Source organism: Mercurialis annua, linkage group LG1-X (assembly GCF_937616625.2).
Source record: "Mercurialis annua linkage group LG1-X, ddMerAnnu1.2, whole genome shotgun sequence".
NCBI classification, from domain to species: Eukaryota; Viridiplantae; Streptophyta; class Magnoliopsida; order Malpighiales; family Euphorbiaceae; genus Mercurialis; species Mercurialis annua.
Genome location: NC_065570.1, coordinates 61,687,727 through 61,701,998, shown reverse-complemented (window position 1 = coordinate 61,701,998; position 14,272 = coordinate 61,687,727). Strand labels below are relative to the sequence as shown.

Genomic DNA, 14,272 nt, shown 5'->3' with positions numbered 1-14,272 from the left:
TTCTCTTCTCTTTTCTCTCTAACAAACCCTAGCCATCTAAAGTTTTTTTTTATTTTTTTTGGGCAGCCGTCAATGGCTTAATTTTTCTATTGACGTAGCCACCCTTTTTATTTAAGTTATTTTAATTTCATAGAATATAATAAATAGCCAATTCTTTTTCATTTTTCTGACGGATTAAAATTTATCACGAAGCGCAATTCAATTATCAAGAAGCGACGATAGATTGAAGATCTTTCAGTAACAAAATGGATTCGTCTATGAGCTATACTAGTTTTATCTATTTTTTATTTTTTTTCTTTTGTATGAATGTTTTACTTTGTCCTTTTTTTATGAAAGATTTGTTGTCCTTTCTCTGTGAAAGGTTTGATGTCCCATTTTTAGAAGGAGTTGTTGTCTCTTTTTTAGAAGGAGTTATATCAAGTGTTGATTGAATCGGATGCAGTGAGTTTGCGGTGTTTGGAGAAGTTTGAACGAAGAGTGATTGAAGACGACACTTAATTCGCGAAACAGTTAGTAATTTATTTTTATTTTCGTAAGTAAGGTCTGCGAATCAGGCAGCATGTTGTCTGTTCCATGTCCGGTCATGGGGTTTAGTTTTCAAATTATCCCGAGTTTCTTATAAATGTAACTGTTTCATATTCAATTTAATGAGATCCGATGAATTCAAAAAAAAAAAATGTTAAGTTTGAGAATTTTTTTTATCCTTAGTTCTAGTGTAAATGAATGGGGGAAGGGGATGATATCCACATGTTAGGAATAGGGGGAGGCAATTTTATAGATATTTTGTAATTGGAGTAAAATACTATTCTTTACATTACAACCTCTAACTCTTAAGCACCATCTTCTTCCATTTTTCATCTGCGAAATGTTTTCTTATACCCATCTCACCCAAAAATAGTGGTGAAGTCATAAATTGTTGAATGGCTGATGCAAAATCTCTAACCTCTTGGTGTTGCTTTCTTCCTCATAAACCACCCATTCTCTTGTCAAAACGCGCTTCATCCTTGTCTTTCAAAACCCTCTCTTCTTCCTCGCAAAGCTCTGCTCCTCCAGATTTTGGTATCCTTTCTACCACTGGTATGCTTCTACTTATATCTATCTTTCCTCTGCTTTACTCATGGATCAACAAAACCATTGTCTTTATTTTTACAACTGTTTGTCTTATTTTGAATGCATATGGCAGAGCACCCAGATGGCACTCTACTTTTCCAGTTTGGACAACTTAATCAGACTTCAGATAATCTTAAAATACAAGATTCTAAAGAGGACCTTAAAGAAGTAGGCTTGTCTCAAGAGGGTTCTTGTGTTCCGAGCCAAGGATTATTGGGAAATGCTGTTTCGGATCATACTGAATCAAGTGCTGAAACACATGAACCTGAGGCAATCTACTTTAAAGTTCTTAGTCCGGTTAGTACATCCGACCTGGTATGTTGTGTGAACGAAGAAATGAGTGTTAGTAATCGTATTGGTTCCGATGTAATTGAAGAGGAGAGCAAGGGTGAGATTGTTGTAAATGACTTGGCTGAGCCAGATAAAGAAGAAAATTATGTGATTCAAAGTGGTGGCGGAGCTGAAAAGGCTGAACCAGTGGCTATGTCCAATTCCCTATTGGCTGAAGTCATTAATGATGATGATGAACCGATGTGTAGTGCTGCTGATGAACAACCAACTGATAAAGAAAAGCCAATTCAGAATGCAGAGGAAGAAGAACCTTTGGAGGGACTAGCTCATACTGCTGTGGATAAGGAACATGTTGTTAAACCAGCTCTTCATATAGGGGATGAGGACCACACTCATATTAACAGGGATGAGGAACCCGATCCTTATGCGGTGATTGAGAAACCTTTTTATCAATTAACTTCAGATGCTTCACTGGAAGAGGAATTAACTTCAGATGCTGCATTGGAAGAGGAATTAACTTCAGATGCTGCATTGGAAGAGGAATCAACTTTTAATGTAGTGGCTGAAGAACCTATTGACAATGAAGGAGCCGAGGACTTGAAGATGGTTAGTTTTAATCTCTGTTTAATGTGCATATCTTGCAGCATTCTTTCATCCTATCTGCTAATTTATATGCCTAGTGTGCTAGGATTACGAGAATAGTTGGATATATGAGATTACAATGAGCATTACATATGATCCAATCAAGTTTTGACTTTGACTAATGGAATCCATGTTTATTTATATTTCTAAATAATGATGAATTTGGTGTTACACTTAAGGCATAATAGTATGTTTTAGTTCGGTCATGGAGCACATTATAAACCGCATTCTTAAGTCAATTTTCTTGGTTAATATTTAAATAACAAGTTCATCTCAATTGTTTTCGGTTCCCCTTTTCTATTTTTATCAATTTTGTCAGTAAAGGACAGTTACCTTCCCTCTGAACCTTAGTATTTAAATAGTCATCAAAATTTAAGTTTTTGCTTTAAGATTTCTTTGTTTAAACTATAAAATGTAACCACCGGACAACAATATGTGGGATTTAGGCAGCTGATCATATCTCCATTTGGAACCCTAAGCTGTTCGTAAGTATAGTAGTATTTGTTTATCAGGGAAGCACACCTTCCAAATGTTAAAATGCAAGCACCAAAATAATCTCAAATTTTAAATATGTACATACTGGAGAAGCACACCTGAGTGGCTTTCACCTTTTTTTCCCTTGGTGTAGTTAGATGGAAATCTTCCTTCGTCGCATTTAGCGGAAAAGGCAGCTGAAGAAGATGCAGAAACCAGTAGTAATGCAGCAGAATCACAAATAAGAGAAGCTACTGCAACACAGTATGATATTTCTGTTCACCCTTATTTATCTAGCAAATATTCTGCTTTATAGAAGCAATAGATTCTTCATTATAGTTGAGAGAGATAGATTGTCACTTTGAGAGTTTAAGAAATGTAAATGTTCTGCTGCTTCTGCATAACTTTTAGGTTCTGTTTTTGTTTTTTATGTTTACACTCCTAAGCTTATGATTGCTTTTTTGAGTTCAGTTAATGAAGTCTTACCATTAACCTCAAAAATTTATCTTATTATTTTTATCATATATTTTTCTGTTAGTCATCTTACCTGGCTTTATATAACCAGGGAGGAAGTCTCAATGTCCGGATTTTTCTTATTTTCTGGGGCTGCTTCATTGCAACATCCATCTAAGGTACCCTTATAATATTGACGTGCGAACTCATTTATTTTATATTTTAATACAGAAAACCAAACTCATTTCAGATTTAGGCAGCTAAAACTTTCAGACTAATCATTGCAACTTTCACGGGCTTCTAGATGCGTAATTTCGGCATTGTTTGATATTCATATTTCTTTTTATCAAATCTCAATTTCTTATGGAGTGAATCTAGTTGCGTCTGTTTGTCAACTATCATGATTTGCATTTTTGCAAGCTAATGCGAATTTTATAAATTCAGTGGCTGATTTGACTGTAGATTCCTACTGTAGAAATGGAAAATTGCTTGCTTTTGAAAGCTGAAACAGGAAATACACATAAACTTCAGGCTTTTTTTTAATGAATGAATCTAATTATCAGGGCAAGTAATTCAATAAATAATAATTTCCAGGAATTGACAGGTGGAGAGGATGCATATTTTGTTGATCATAAGTGGCTCGGAATTGCTGATGGAGTTGGACAGTGGTCATTTGGAGGTACTCCTACTTTGCATAGTACTACATATTTAAGGAGCTCTTTATATGCTCCTTAGCAATTTAACAAGGCTTAATCTTAAATATTTTATTACTTGCCAGCTTATTATAATGGTTTAGGTCTCACCCTTCTTGCAATGATTTACTCCAAATCATATATTTCGTAAATTGTTACTCTTCATTTGTTATACCCTCTAATATATTTCTACATATGACCTGGAGGAGAATTCTTACATTAACTTTTAGATCTAGCTTTTATTATTTAAGTAATCCTTTTGCACTTCCAGTTCCTATTTCATTATTCTTGCTTAAGGTGTTCTGCTGGTTCTTGAGGAATTTACACTCATTAACTGATAATTTCTTTATGAATAGAGGGATGTAGGACAGCTTGGAGTAAATTATTATCCTAGGTATATATTTGCGGAAGCTAGTGGTTTTATAGACTGAAATATATGATTAAACATGAGATTTCAGAATCATAATTGAATAACAAAGAAAAGATAGAAATCACTTCTATAAGAACACTTAGAGTGGTTTGGAGAAAATCACACGATTCTCACCTAAAGGGACCCAAGGCAATCACACCTAAAGGGGTGCAAGACAATCACATCTAAGGGGTCTGAGGCAAATCAGACCTAGGATTTGGATAAATTGAGTTGATCAATCAAGGTATAATATAGTTCAGGTAGTATAAAGCCAAAAGTTCTAGAGAATTTGCGCAGTCGTGGAGTCTGAAGCTCGCAGATGCAAACTAGCATAAGCGGTTAGTCCATGTAGGCGATCATGGAGAAGCACGCAGGTGCAAAGCTGGTAGCTTGTGGGAGCGGACTTCAGATCTGAAGTTGATTTTAAATGGTTGTTCTGCAACAGACACCTGAGATAAATGAGCAGTTGCCACATCTGAATTAGCTGTTGTTTGTGAACCCCAAAACGCACATTGTTTGGTTATCAAGAGAGATTCCGGAAAACACCTGCAGTTTGGGATTCACTGAGAAAATATTAAGTTATGCGTGCGCTTGTGAGAACACTTGGTGGAACCTCTAGTGCGCCTAGAGAGTGTGAATGTAGGAGAGTTAGCTCCGAACAATTAAATGTTTGTTGTGTAATCTTCTCTATTTTTATTCTCTACACACTTAACCTTCATCATAACCTATTGGAGAGCTGTTCAAAGTTCATTCAGCAATTAGTTTTGTTTAGCAATAATTCAACTCCCCTTTCTTGTTGCACTCTTCGGGTTTCATGCAGGAAAGCTTGGAGTACACTATTCTACAGGTATATTTGTGGAAGCTAGTGGTTCGATAGGTTAAATCTATGATTAAACATGATACTTCAGATCTGAATCGCAAGGGAAAATAAAGAAAACATAGAAATTTCTTCTAAAAATCAACTCTAAGAAGGGTTTAGGCAATCACACCAAGACAATCGCACCTAAGTTATGGTGAATTGAGTCAATACAATTCAAGTACCATAATAAACCCTATAAAGTTGAAAATAAAACAATACAAATTTACAGACTCAATAGAAAGAAACCCTAGTGCTACCAAAGTAGTAGTGCTAAAGATCAATCCTGTATCAACTGCAACGACATACTTTGAATCTTCAGCCAAATATGCCAAAAGCATTAAGCCTCTTTCCTCTGACCAAATTCTGGATTCAGTGTAATATCTTATGTCTAAGCCTTTTTTCTCCTGCCAAATCTCTAATACCAGGGCCGTTTGATGACATTTAAAGTTTCTCTTGTTTTTTTTTTCATTTTGTTTAATAATTTTGCAAATGTGGTTTGTTGGAAGTTGTTTTTCCTATATGTTTAGTTCATTGTGGCAGGGAGGCGTTCATTGTTAAGCTCTAGAATGGTTTTTGATTAAACTGTCAAATAACTAATTCACCCAAAAGCCCAAAAGCTCAAACTGTTATTGTTAAGTGATGCTTCAACTACAGTATTATCTCTAACACACTCCTGCACGTGAATGCCCATTGGTTTGTAGCGTAAACAAGTACATAGCCATTTTTACCTTATACATAGTACATAGCCATTTTTACCTTATACATATAATTAATCAAATGGTGGCTGTCAAGAATCAAAAGTTATACATTTTGATCATAGTTTCTCTTATATCATGTCAAATAACTAATTCACCAAAATATTCAAGCTATTTGTGCAAGATGGGTTTCAATCCCATTATTTATCACTTGGTCCAGCACTCGTACATATATTCATAGAATTTTTACATCGTATTGGAGCATGAAAAGGTTTAACCACGGACGTTCCTGGCCCCATATGGAGTTGGGCTAGCAGAGCAAACCAGACACATTAATATCTTGGACCTCAATAAAAAGACCAAGAAGTTTTAAGGATTGAAAAGGAAAAATTATACAACACAACAGTTGCGCCATGTCATTCGTGCAACAAACCAATAATGCTTAGCTATGTAGATATTTAATGATAAAATTTCCTATCGCAAATGCTCATTAGCTTGTTGTAAAAATGACATGGCGCCACGGCTGTATAGGATAAACACTCATGGAAAAGTTTCTCATTCATGTTGAGCAAGTGACAACTAGTCCGGACCCAATTTCACTTGAGGGAGAGTGTTGGAGAATCTCTCTTTGAATAATTAAGGGAATGCTAAGTGATTTATAAGTGGTACTTAGCTCAAGCCAATTGATATTGTGCAAAATGAGTTGAAATTCCACTATTTATCACTTGGCGCATCTCTCTCAAGGCCCACATAATTTCTACATAAACTGGATGAAAGTAGTATTTAGACTAACATTAGCAATATCATCAGCTTGAATTTATGCAGCATGGTCTAAATTACATTGATTTCCTTATTTTACAGGGATTAGCGATGGACAGTATGCCCAAGAATTAATAAAGAATTGTATTAAAATTGTCGCTGATAGAAAAAGCATTCCAATAACCAACCCAGTGGAAGTTCTTGATAAAGCTGCCACGGCAACACAGTCTCCTGGATCTTGTACAGCTTTGATTGCCTATTTTGATGGTCAGGTAATTATTTATAGAACTTAAGCTATGATTTAGTGATGTATGAGGACCCTGGATTTTTTTTTTGATTCTAATGGAAGTGATGTAAATACATTGGCAGATCCTTCTCCAGATCAACTGCATGAACTAGTCTGTAGTATAGAGTGATTCCTTTTTGGTGTTTTTACATTGCTTGTAATTTGAGGTACTGATTTGCAATGTTCCACTATAACTTCTAAGAAATACTTCTTACATTGAAGTTAAGATCCTTCTCCAGGCTGAATATATTAGATGGCCTTGGGAGTAATGTCAAAAAAAATGAATATGTGAATACAGAAACAAACATAAATCACATAGTGTGCTTGATTATGATCAATTTGAAGATATGTAGAACACAGAAACATGAAAGGTCTTCAAGAATGGGTGTGAATCTTTACACGGTCCATTCTCAAATCCATGAATGCTTTACCATCCTAGTGGAGCCAGACCATATAGGTTTGAAAAGTTCACATAACAGGTTAAATTGTGTGAATCTTTAATGCATGTGGCTTTTACCCAATGTTGAATATCAACAATTATTTGTACTTTAAAGTTTGGCTGAATATTTGAGGGAATAATTATTATCGTCCTTGAGATTTGGTCAAAATTACTGTTATCCTACATTTTGAAAAATCATCTGTATTCCCCTGATAATTTAATTCCATTTTAGCTGAAACCCTCTTGTAAGGGAGATTTTAATTATGTCATACATAAATGTCCGCGGGGAAAATAGTAATTTTTTAAATATAGGAAAAATAGTAATTTTGACCAAACTTTAGCGGGGTGATACCTGAACTTGTGAATATGAATCTGTGAAATTCAAGATCAAAGCAGATCTGAGTAGTTAACTTTTATTGGCAGTGCCTACAAGCACTGTTGTTTATCTTCCTCTCTTAGTATGTAGATAGTACTATTGTTATTTAAATTCTTATAAATACTTTTAGATTGAATGTTTCATGTAGTCTTTTGTTTGTTTCCAGTGTGCACTATGCCAGAATTTGTACGAGCGCGCGATTATGAACTTGCCGAACGTTACATGAATTTGGATTAGGATTTTGTTAATATTCTTTCTTTTATTTGCATCTATTTTTAAAGCATACTATGCCAAATAAATGCTTTGTGAAACCTGTAGGTTTACTTTTTGGTACTTTCAGGCTTCCTTTGTGTGGAGCACACTGCGATAGCTTACAGTTTATCAAATGTTATAAAATTCTTTGTCTTGCCCATTAGAGAAGATGAAGGGTTAACTATGTGTTTGTTTGCTGATCGTTAACTTGTTCTCGGTGCTTTGCTCCATTGTTAAATTGGCTTACAAAGAGTTTGCAGGATTCCGTCCTAATATACCATCCCCTCTGTATTTGTTTGCATGCTCCTCTCAAGATTGGGAACTTTGTATTTATGTTTTGCTACCAAGGATTCCTCATCCATGGACAGTGTTTTTGCTTATGTGGAATACTTTTGCAAATTTTTTAATAAAAAATAAAAAACAATGTGTGGCTAGGAAGAAAAGGAAAATGGGGAGCTTAATGATGTTAATGAATAAGGTTGAGTTATCAAGGGAAGGGTGACCAGAGATTTGGTTTGCAGTCAGGGTTATCTTAAATGGCTCAATTACTTAATATAATAATAACGGGGGCATGGTAGTTTTACACTAATTTCCTTGCAATTGTAGCTGTGACTAATCCTTGTAGTTTTGTGGCCATTATGATGGTAATGTTCTTGCTCTGAATGCAATTCATTTACTTATTGACATTTGAAATGGCAGGCTCTTCGTGTGGCTCACATTGGAGACTCGGGATTTCTAATTATTAGAAGTGGGACCATCTTCAAGAAATCCTCTCGGATGGAACATGAATTCAACTTTCCATTGCAGATAAAGAAGGGCATCAATCCCTCTGAACTCGTGGAGGTATATGACTATGATTCATTGAATTTCTAGTCCAACTGAAACTTTTATTAAGCTGATTCATCCGTTAAAAAAAATTGGGTAAATATAACGTATCAATTTGATTCGAACCAAATGCACACCCCAGTTCACACTTGAGAAAAGAGAAACTGAGATTTATGCTTTAGGAATTAAAAGAAGTTTTATTTAGATAGAAGGATGTTTTGACAATTATGGTGTGAGGGAGGAAAAGAAAGTGCAACTACATTATCCGAATGTTTCTAGATAGTGCTAATAACCTATGTTTCCAGGTGTATACAATCGATCTAGATGAATGTGATGTTATCATCACTGGTAGCGATGGACTGTTCGACAATTTGTACGAGCAAGAAATTGCTTCGATCGTCTCTAGGTCACTGCACGCTAGCTTAAAGCCTCAGGTGCCGATTCTTTCTAAAATGTAAATTTTTATTAGATTGATTCTCAACTATGTGACACTGGTTTATAGAAATGAAGTGTGTTTATGGTTCAGGAAATAGCAGAAGTATTAGTTGAGCGAGCACAAGAAGTGGGGCAATCTATGTCTGTGAGGAGTCCATTTGGTGATGCTGCTAAAGCTGCTGGTTATGTGGGATACACAGGTGGTAAACCTGATGCTGTTACCGTCATCGTGTCTTTGCTACATAATATATCACCCTCTCAATTGCCGTAGATATACTATTTGCTTTATCATAACTTTGTATATGCCTACATTATTTTCTTTTTCTATTTTATCCAGTTTTTTGAAAAAAAATTGTGCTATTTATAGTGCTTATTAGTTACTAGATATGCTCGTACAATATCCGGATACAAAATGCGAAAAGAATCAGAAATATGCTAATCACTATCATAAAAGATCTAGTAGCACGGACATTTCATTCAATCAACATGTCCTATTTCGGAAACGTTTTAGACACTTAACATTTTGGACACGAAAACCTCATTTTCTTTTACGTAAAAAACCTTAATATAACACCATTTTCAGTGTTCAAAGTGTCTTGTTTTTTCGTGTCCGTGCTATCCGGTGAAAGACATCAAAAATAGAAGCTTGGACCTTTAATCTGCTCATTTGGAGCCCGAATATTATGGGCAATGCTATAACTCAGCCATTTGACAAATCAAAATCTAAGAGATGAATTTGAATGCACAGTCCACAGTCAAATTAAAAGCTAAGGGATGAATTTGAATGCACAGCCCATTGCTTATATTCTCTTAAACTTCGGAATAACACTGCTTGATCGAAGACCAGATAAAGGAGTACGTAATTGTTAGATTATGTAAAGAATCTTTGTATATCTTTTATATTTAGAATGTATCTTATGTCTAAGGTAATTACTAATTAGCATATCTGTAGCCTAGATTATAGCCTTATGATTAGCTTGAACACATGTATATATGATGAACCAAAATCAATGAGAAAGACACGGATGATTTCTTACAGTAATATTATAACGAGGTTGATGAAATGACTTCTGAGAAATGTATAAACAAATCTTTGATCACTAACACACCAAGCAATGCTTTATTAACTAAAATATATTTAAAAATTTCCTGCTTTTAATAACTAAAATATATTTAAAAACTGTGTATGGTCTCGTCAAAAAAAAAAAAACTATGTGTATGGAGTATTTAAAATAACAAATATTATCATGGTAATTAATTTTTTATCATTAGAAAAAAATATTTTACTTAGAAATTAGAAATTACTTAAATTTCATATTAGCAAAAAGAAAATAAATATTTACAAAATAAAAAATAAAATAGTTAAATTTAGAATTTAGATATTTCTAATTTACATGAAATAATTATTTTTTCTGGTTATAACATATATACGGTATAAGAGAATTATTTATTATTCTTATAATCCTTTTTCAATTCGCCTTTATAATGTGTCCTTATTTTCATTAAGCTTTGCCATATTATTACCAAATTAATCCCAAAAAATAGATATTATATTTCAAAAATAATAAAGTTTGCTCAATAAGAAAATATCTTTCCAGAAAAAAGGGTAAAATTTTATTAGACCATGTGATTGTGTTCAGGTAAAAAAAGTCTCTTGTCATTTTCATCATTTATGGAGGTAATCAGGAAAATTCAAAAACTTCAAATCTTTCCATCCTTCTAATTTTTAGAAATAATAAAAAATTATATAAATATTATTATTACAAATTTCTAAATATAATAACTACATGTTGCCATCATTTTAATGATGTGTCATAATGTGATAGGTTAGTCTACGGATGATGTGGTAGACCGAGTATATATAAGAATTCCTCCATGTAAAGATAGTACCAAACATATTCATTGAATGTGATGATTTCCTTTTCTTTTGAACAGAAAAATATGAGGAATTTATATCCTTCATTTTAATTTATTGATCACATTCGGTGTAGGATTACCAAATCGTCAACAAAGAACAATATTAGCATTAAAATGGAGTTACCAAGTTTTAACAAGCAAATTCGGCGAGAAAAATATAAATAACATAATTTTATTTAGATTATTTTTAATAAACAATAAAAGAAGCAAAAAAATATATTTAAAAATAGATCAAATGTTCTAAAAAGTCAAACATTTAACAATTTTTTTATTATGTCTCAATTTTTAAAATATTTTCGTTATAGCCCAAATTTTATATTATTATCGTTTTGAAAATATAAAAGTTGAAAAGGCGTGTACTATAGCTGATGTATTTGTCGCATTATGAAAAAGAATAAGTAAAAGATGCATATCTATATAAGTCTTTTGAGTTTTTCTCTAAGAACTTTTACACCCTCAAAATTTAAACTGAATCAACTCAATATTTAAATTTAGAAAAAACTCAAATAATACTTTTTTAGAATTAGACTTTCATTTGACTTTGTATTTTCTTAGTTATTTATTTGAAAGAATTAGATTCATACATAAATTTGTATTTCATTATTATTTTTCTATTAGAGCTAGATTCATAGTGACTCTGCATCATCGTAATGTAAGTTTTTGATGTATGATGTATGAACCATCAAGATCTCGATGTGCCACGAAGTATATTCATTAATTAAAGATGGGCGTAATTGGATAATAATATAAAATCATGGGTTAATTTTTAAAAAAATCACGAACTTTACACGAAGTTTCGTTTTAATCATGACCTTTAAAAGTTGTCATTTAAAAGCACGAACTTTCATTTTATTTCAAATCTATTACCAAAGTAAAATTCGGTGTATTTTATCTGACTAAAAATTCCTAATCCTAGATACTCTAACTGAAAGATAATAAGATTTGATGTTGATTAATAATTTGGGTCTTTAATTAATGGTTTAGTGAAAAATTTAGTCAATAAAAATACACTGAAATGATGAATTTGAAACAATATGAAAGTTCGTGTTTTTAAATGGCAACTTTTAAAGGTCATGATTAAAATGAAATTTCGTGTAAAGTTCGTGATTTTTTTAGGAATTAACCCTAAAATCATTGAGGTATCAAGGAGGGATACGAGCTTATGCAATAAAACGCATTAGGCTATTACTCAAGATCGCGTTCGAATGCCTCCTGAGATGGATAATATGATATGCACACGATGTGAGGTAGTGAATGGAGTATGCAAGTTATGTGTTAACAAGATGCCCTTAATGTATTTGGTGTTTGTTTTGGGTTCGAGAGTAAACCCTAGTCCTTTTTATTGGAAAAATACGTGTTTTCCGTGGCATAAGATCATCTTGAATGGACATACGATCGTCTGGATAAGGGAAATGGAAGGACATTAGACGAGCGCGTAGACAATTGCCTGCAAGGACCAGATGATCGTCTAGTGCAGCAGATCATCTACTGTTGTAGACTCTTCTTTTTTAGAAAGGTAGAAAGGCGATAAGGGACTAAAATGTCTAATGATAATTTTTAGAAATGATAGTCAGGATGGCAAGCTAGCGATCCGCTTGACATAATTCAAGAGGACTAGATTAACTTACAGGCAAATTTGAAGGACTCAAACGTATTTGTCGCAAATAACTCATAACAACTCAAAAAGGATTGTGATGGAAGTCTAAAAAATTGAGCAAACCCTAATGTTTTAAAAGTTTATGTGCCAATTTATAGGTTTGATTGATCTAATTGGCCAAAACTTAACCTTAATGGTCTTAAATGTCCCTTTTTGACACTTTTAGAGAAAAAAACAAGTTTTTTGGCCTTTTTTCTATGGTATTTAGTGTTTAATCTGAATCTTGTAATAAATATACTAATTAAATTGTAATTAATAATTAATACTATATAGGATTAATTACATATAAAATCATCACCTTTACATGAATTCTTAAAAATAACACGACCTTTGAAACGTGTCAATTCAGGGCATCACCTTTCATTTTTTTTCAAAAACAACATGGGCACATTTTTAAATAAAATTTTGCTGACTTGGGCACCTGATGGGAGTGTCACGTGTCATGCCACGTCAGCAAAAACCCCACTAAAAATGTGCTCGTATTATTTTTGAAAAAAAATGAAAGGTGGTGCCCTGAATTGACATGTTTTAAATGTCGTGTTATTTTTACAATTTCGTATAAAGGTGATAATTTTATATGTAATTAACCCTACTATATACCTAAATACAAATTTTTTGTTAACCCTGAACCTAAGCTAAAATCTATAAATAATCATCTTAACCTATTTTTCAAAGGGTAGACAATTATCTTAAATTCAATAATTAATTGAATACTGATAACAAACCCTAGACAATTTTAAGCCACCACCATCAATTTTCAGCAACCAAATTCAATCAAATCAATGCAAATACGCATCAATCTTTAAGAATCAACTGCCCTACTGACACATAAGTATCATAATTTTTTGATTTCAATGTTAAATTCATTAAAATGCATATTATAGTTCATGAATGTTCTTGATGTGAATTTCATTAAATTTGTCTCTAGATTCCCTTTAGGGCGTTTTTAATCGTTTTGATGCTTATTATCAATTTGTGTTAGGCTTAGAGGCTTAATTATGCATTTTTTTTTGCCTTTTTTTGCATGATTTAGAGTAAAAAAAGTCGGATCTGAACACTATCAACTCCCCACCGTAGCGCCGTGTCTAGTTAGCACCGTCCTTCTTCCATGTCGGCGACCCTCACCTCCATCCAACAGTCTTATGCCTCTACCTTAACAAAATGGTGCCAAGTCCAGTTGGCGCCATGGATCATGATGTCATCTCTCTGGTCCAGAATCTTGTTTCAATGTTTCCCGCTTCATCTAAACTTTGAATCGATCTCTGTTTGGACCAGTGGACTTGTATTGACTAGAGGAACAACTTTGTATTTTAACCTCATCCTGATTATGTCTATATCGACAGAAAAGTGATAAACAACTGGCAGGCACCCTAGAGGTTTAAAAGTTTTTTGTTCTTATATGTATAAACGGCACCCTAGAGATTTAAAAGTTTTTTATTCTTATATGTATAAACGGTTATATGAGCATGTTGATTTTTTTTATTGCTTTAAATGTATGACTATATCTAATTTTAAACGTTTATTTTTATTCCATTTCATGTACAAAACTTAAACTAGATGTAAAAGTGAAATTGCTTTTAATTATTTATCATCTTGAATGACTATACAACCACTGATTATAATTTTCATGATAGTTGTAGAGTTTCTAGGCGTTCAATTGGTTTAGAACTAAATTAATATGATTATCCTGATTAACTTGTT

At 33.1% G+C, this 14,272-nt stretch overlaps 1 protein-coding gene across 2 annotated transcripts; it reads left to right on the top strand.

Annotated features, from left to right (window-relative positions):
- The first annotated feature begins 807 nt into the window (after positions 1-807).
- On the top strand, positions 808-9,382 carry LOC126661828 (probable protein phosphatase 2C 71). 2 transcript variants are annotated; one of them, XM_050355709.2, is made up of 10 exons: positions 808-1,077; positions 1,184-1,915; positions 1,946-2,007; positions 2,672-2,781; positions 3,083-3,149; positions 3,565-3,649; positions 6,487-6,656; positions 8,437-8,580; positions 8,868-8,996; positions 9,089-9,382. In XM_050355709.2, exons 1-10 carry the CDS (start codon positions 921-923, stop codon positions 9,266-9,268), a joined length of 1,836 nt encoding a protein of 611 aa, XP_050211666.1. In that variant the 5' UTR covers positions 808-920; the 3' UTR covers positions 9,269-9,382. The 2 variants fall into 2 exon arrangements, with proteins under 2 accessions (XP_050211666.1, XP_050211662.1); XM_050355705.2 differs by having other exon boundaries at positions 809-1,077; positions 1,184-2,007.
- The last annotated feature ends 4,890 nt before the right edge of the window (positions 9,383-14,272 follow it).

Coding starts and splice junctions, on each gene's coding strand:
- LOC126661828 (XM_050355705.2), top strand. CDS start 921: ATGGCTGATGCAAAATCTCTAACCTCTTGGTGTTGCTTTCTTCCTCAT. Junction 3,650..6,486: donor TGGACAGTGGTCATTTGGAG/GTACTCCTACTT, acceptor CTTATTTTACAG/GGATTAGCGATGGACAGTAT. Junction 8,997..9,088: donor ACGCTAGCTTAAAGCCTCAG/GTGCCGATTCTT, acceptor TTTATGGTTCAG/GAAATAGCAGAAGTATTAGT.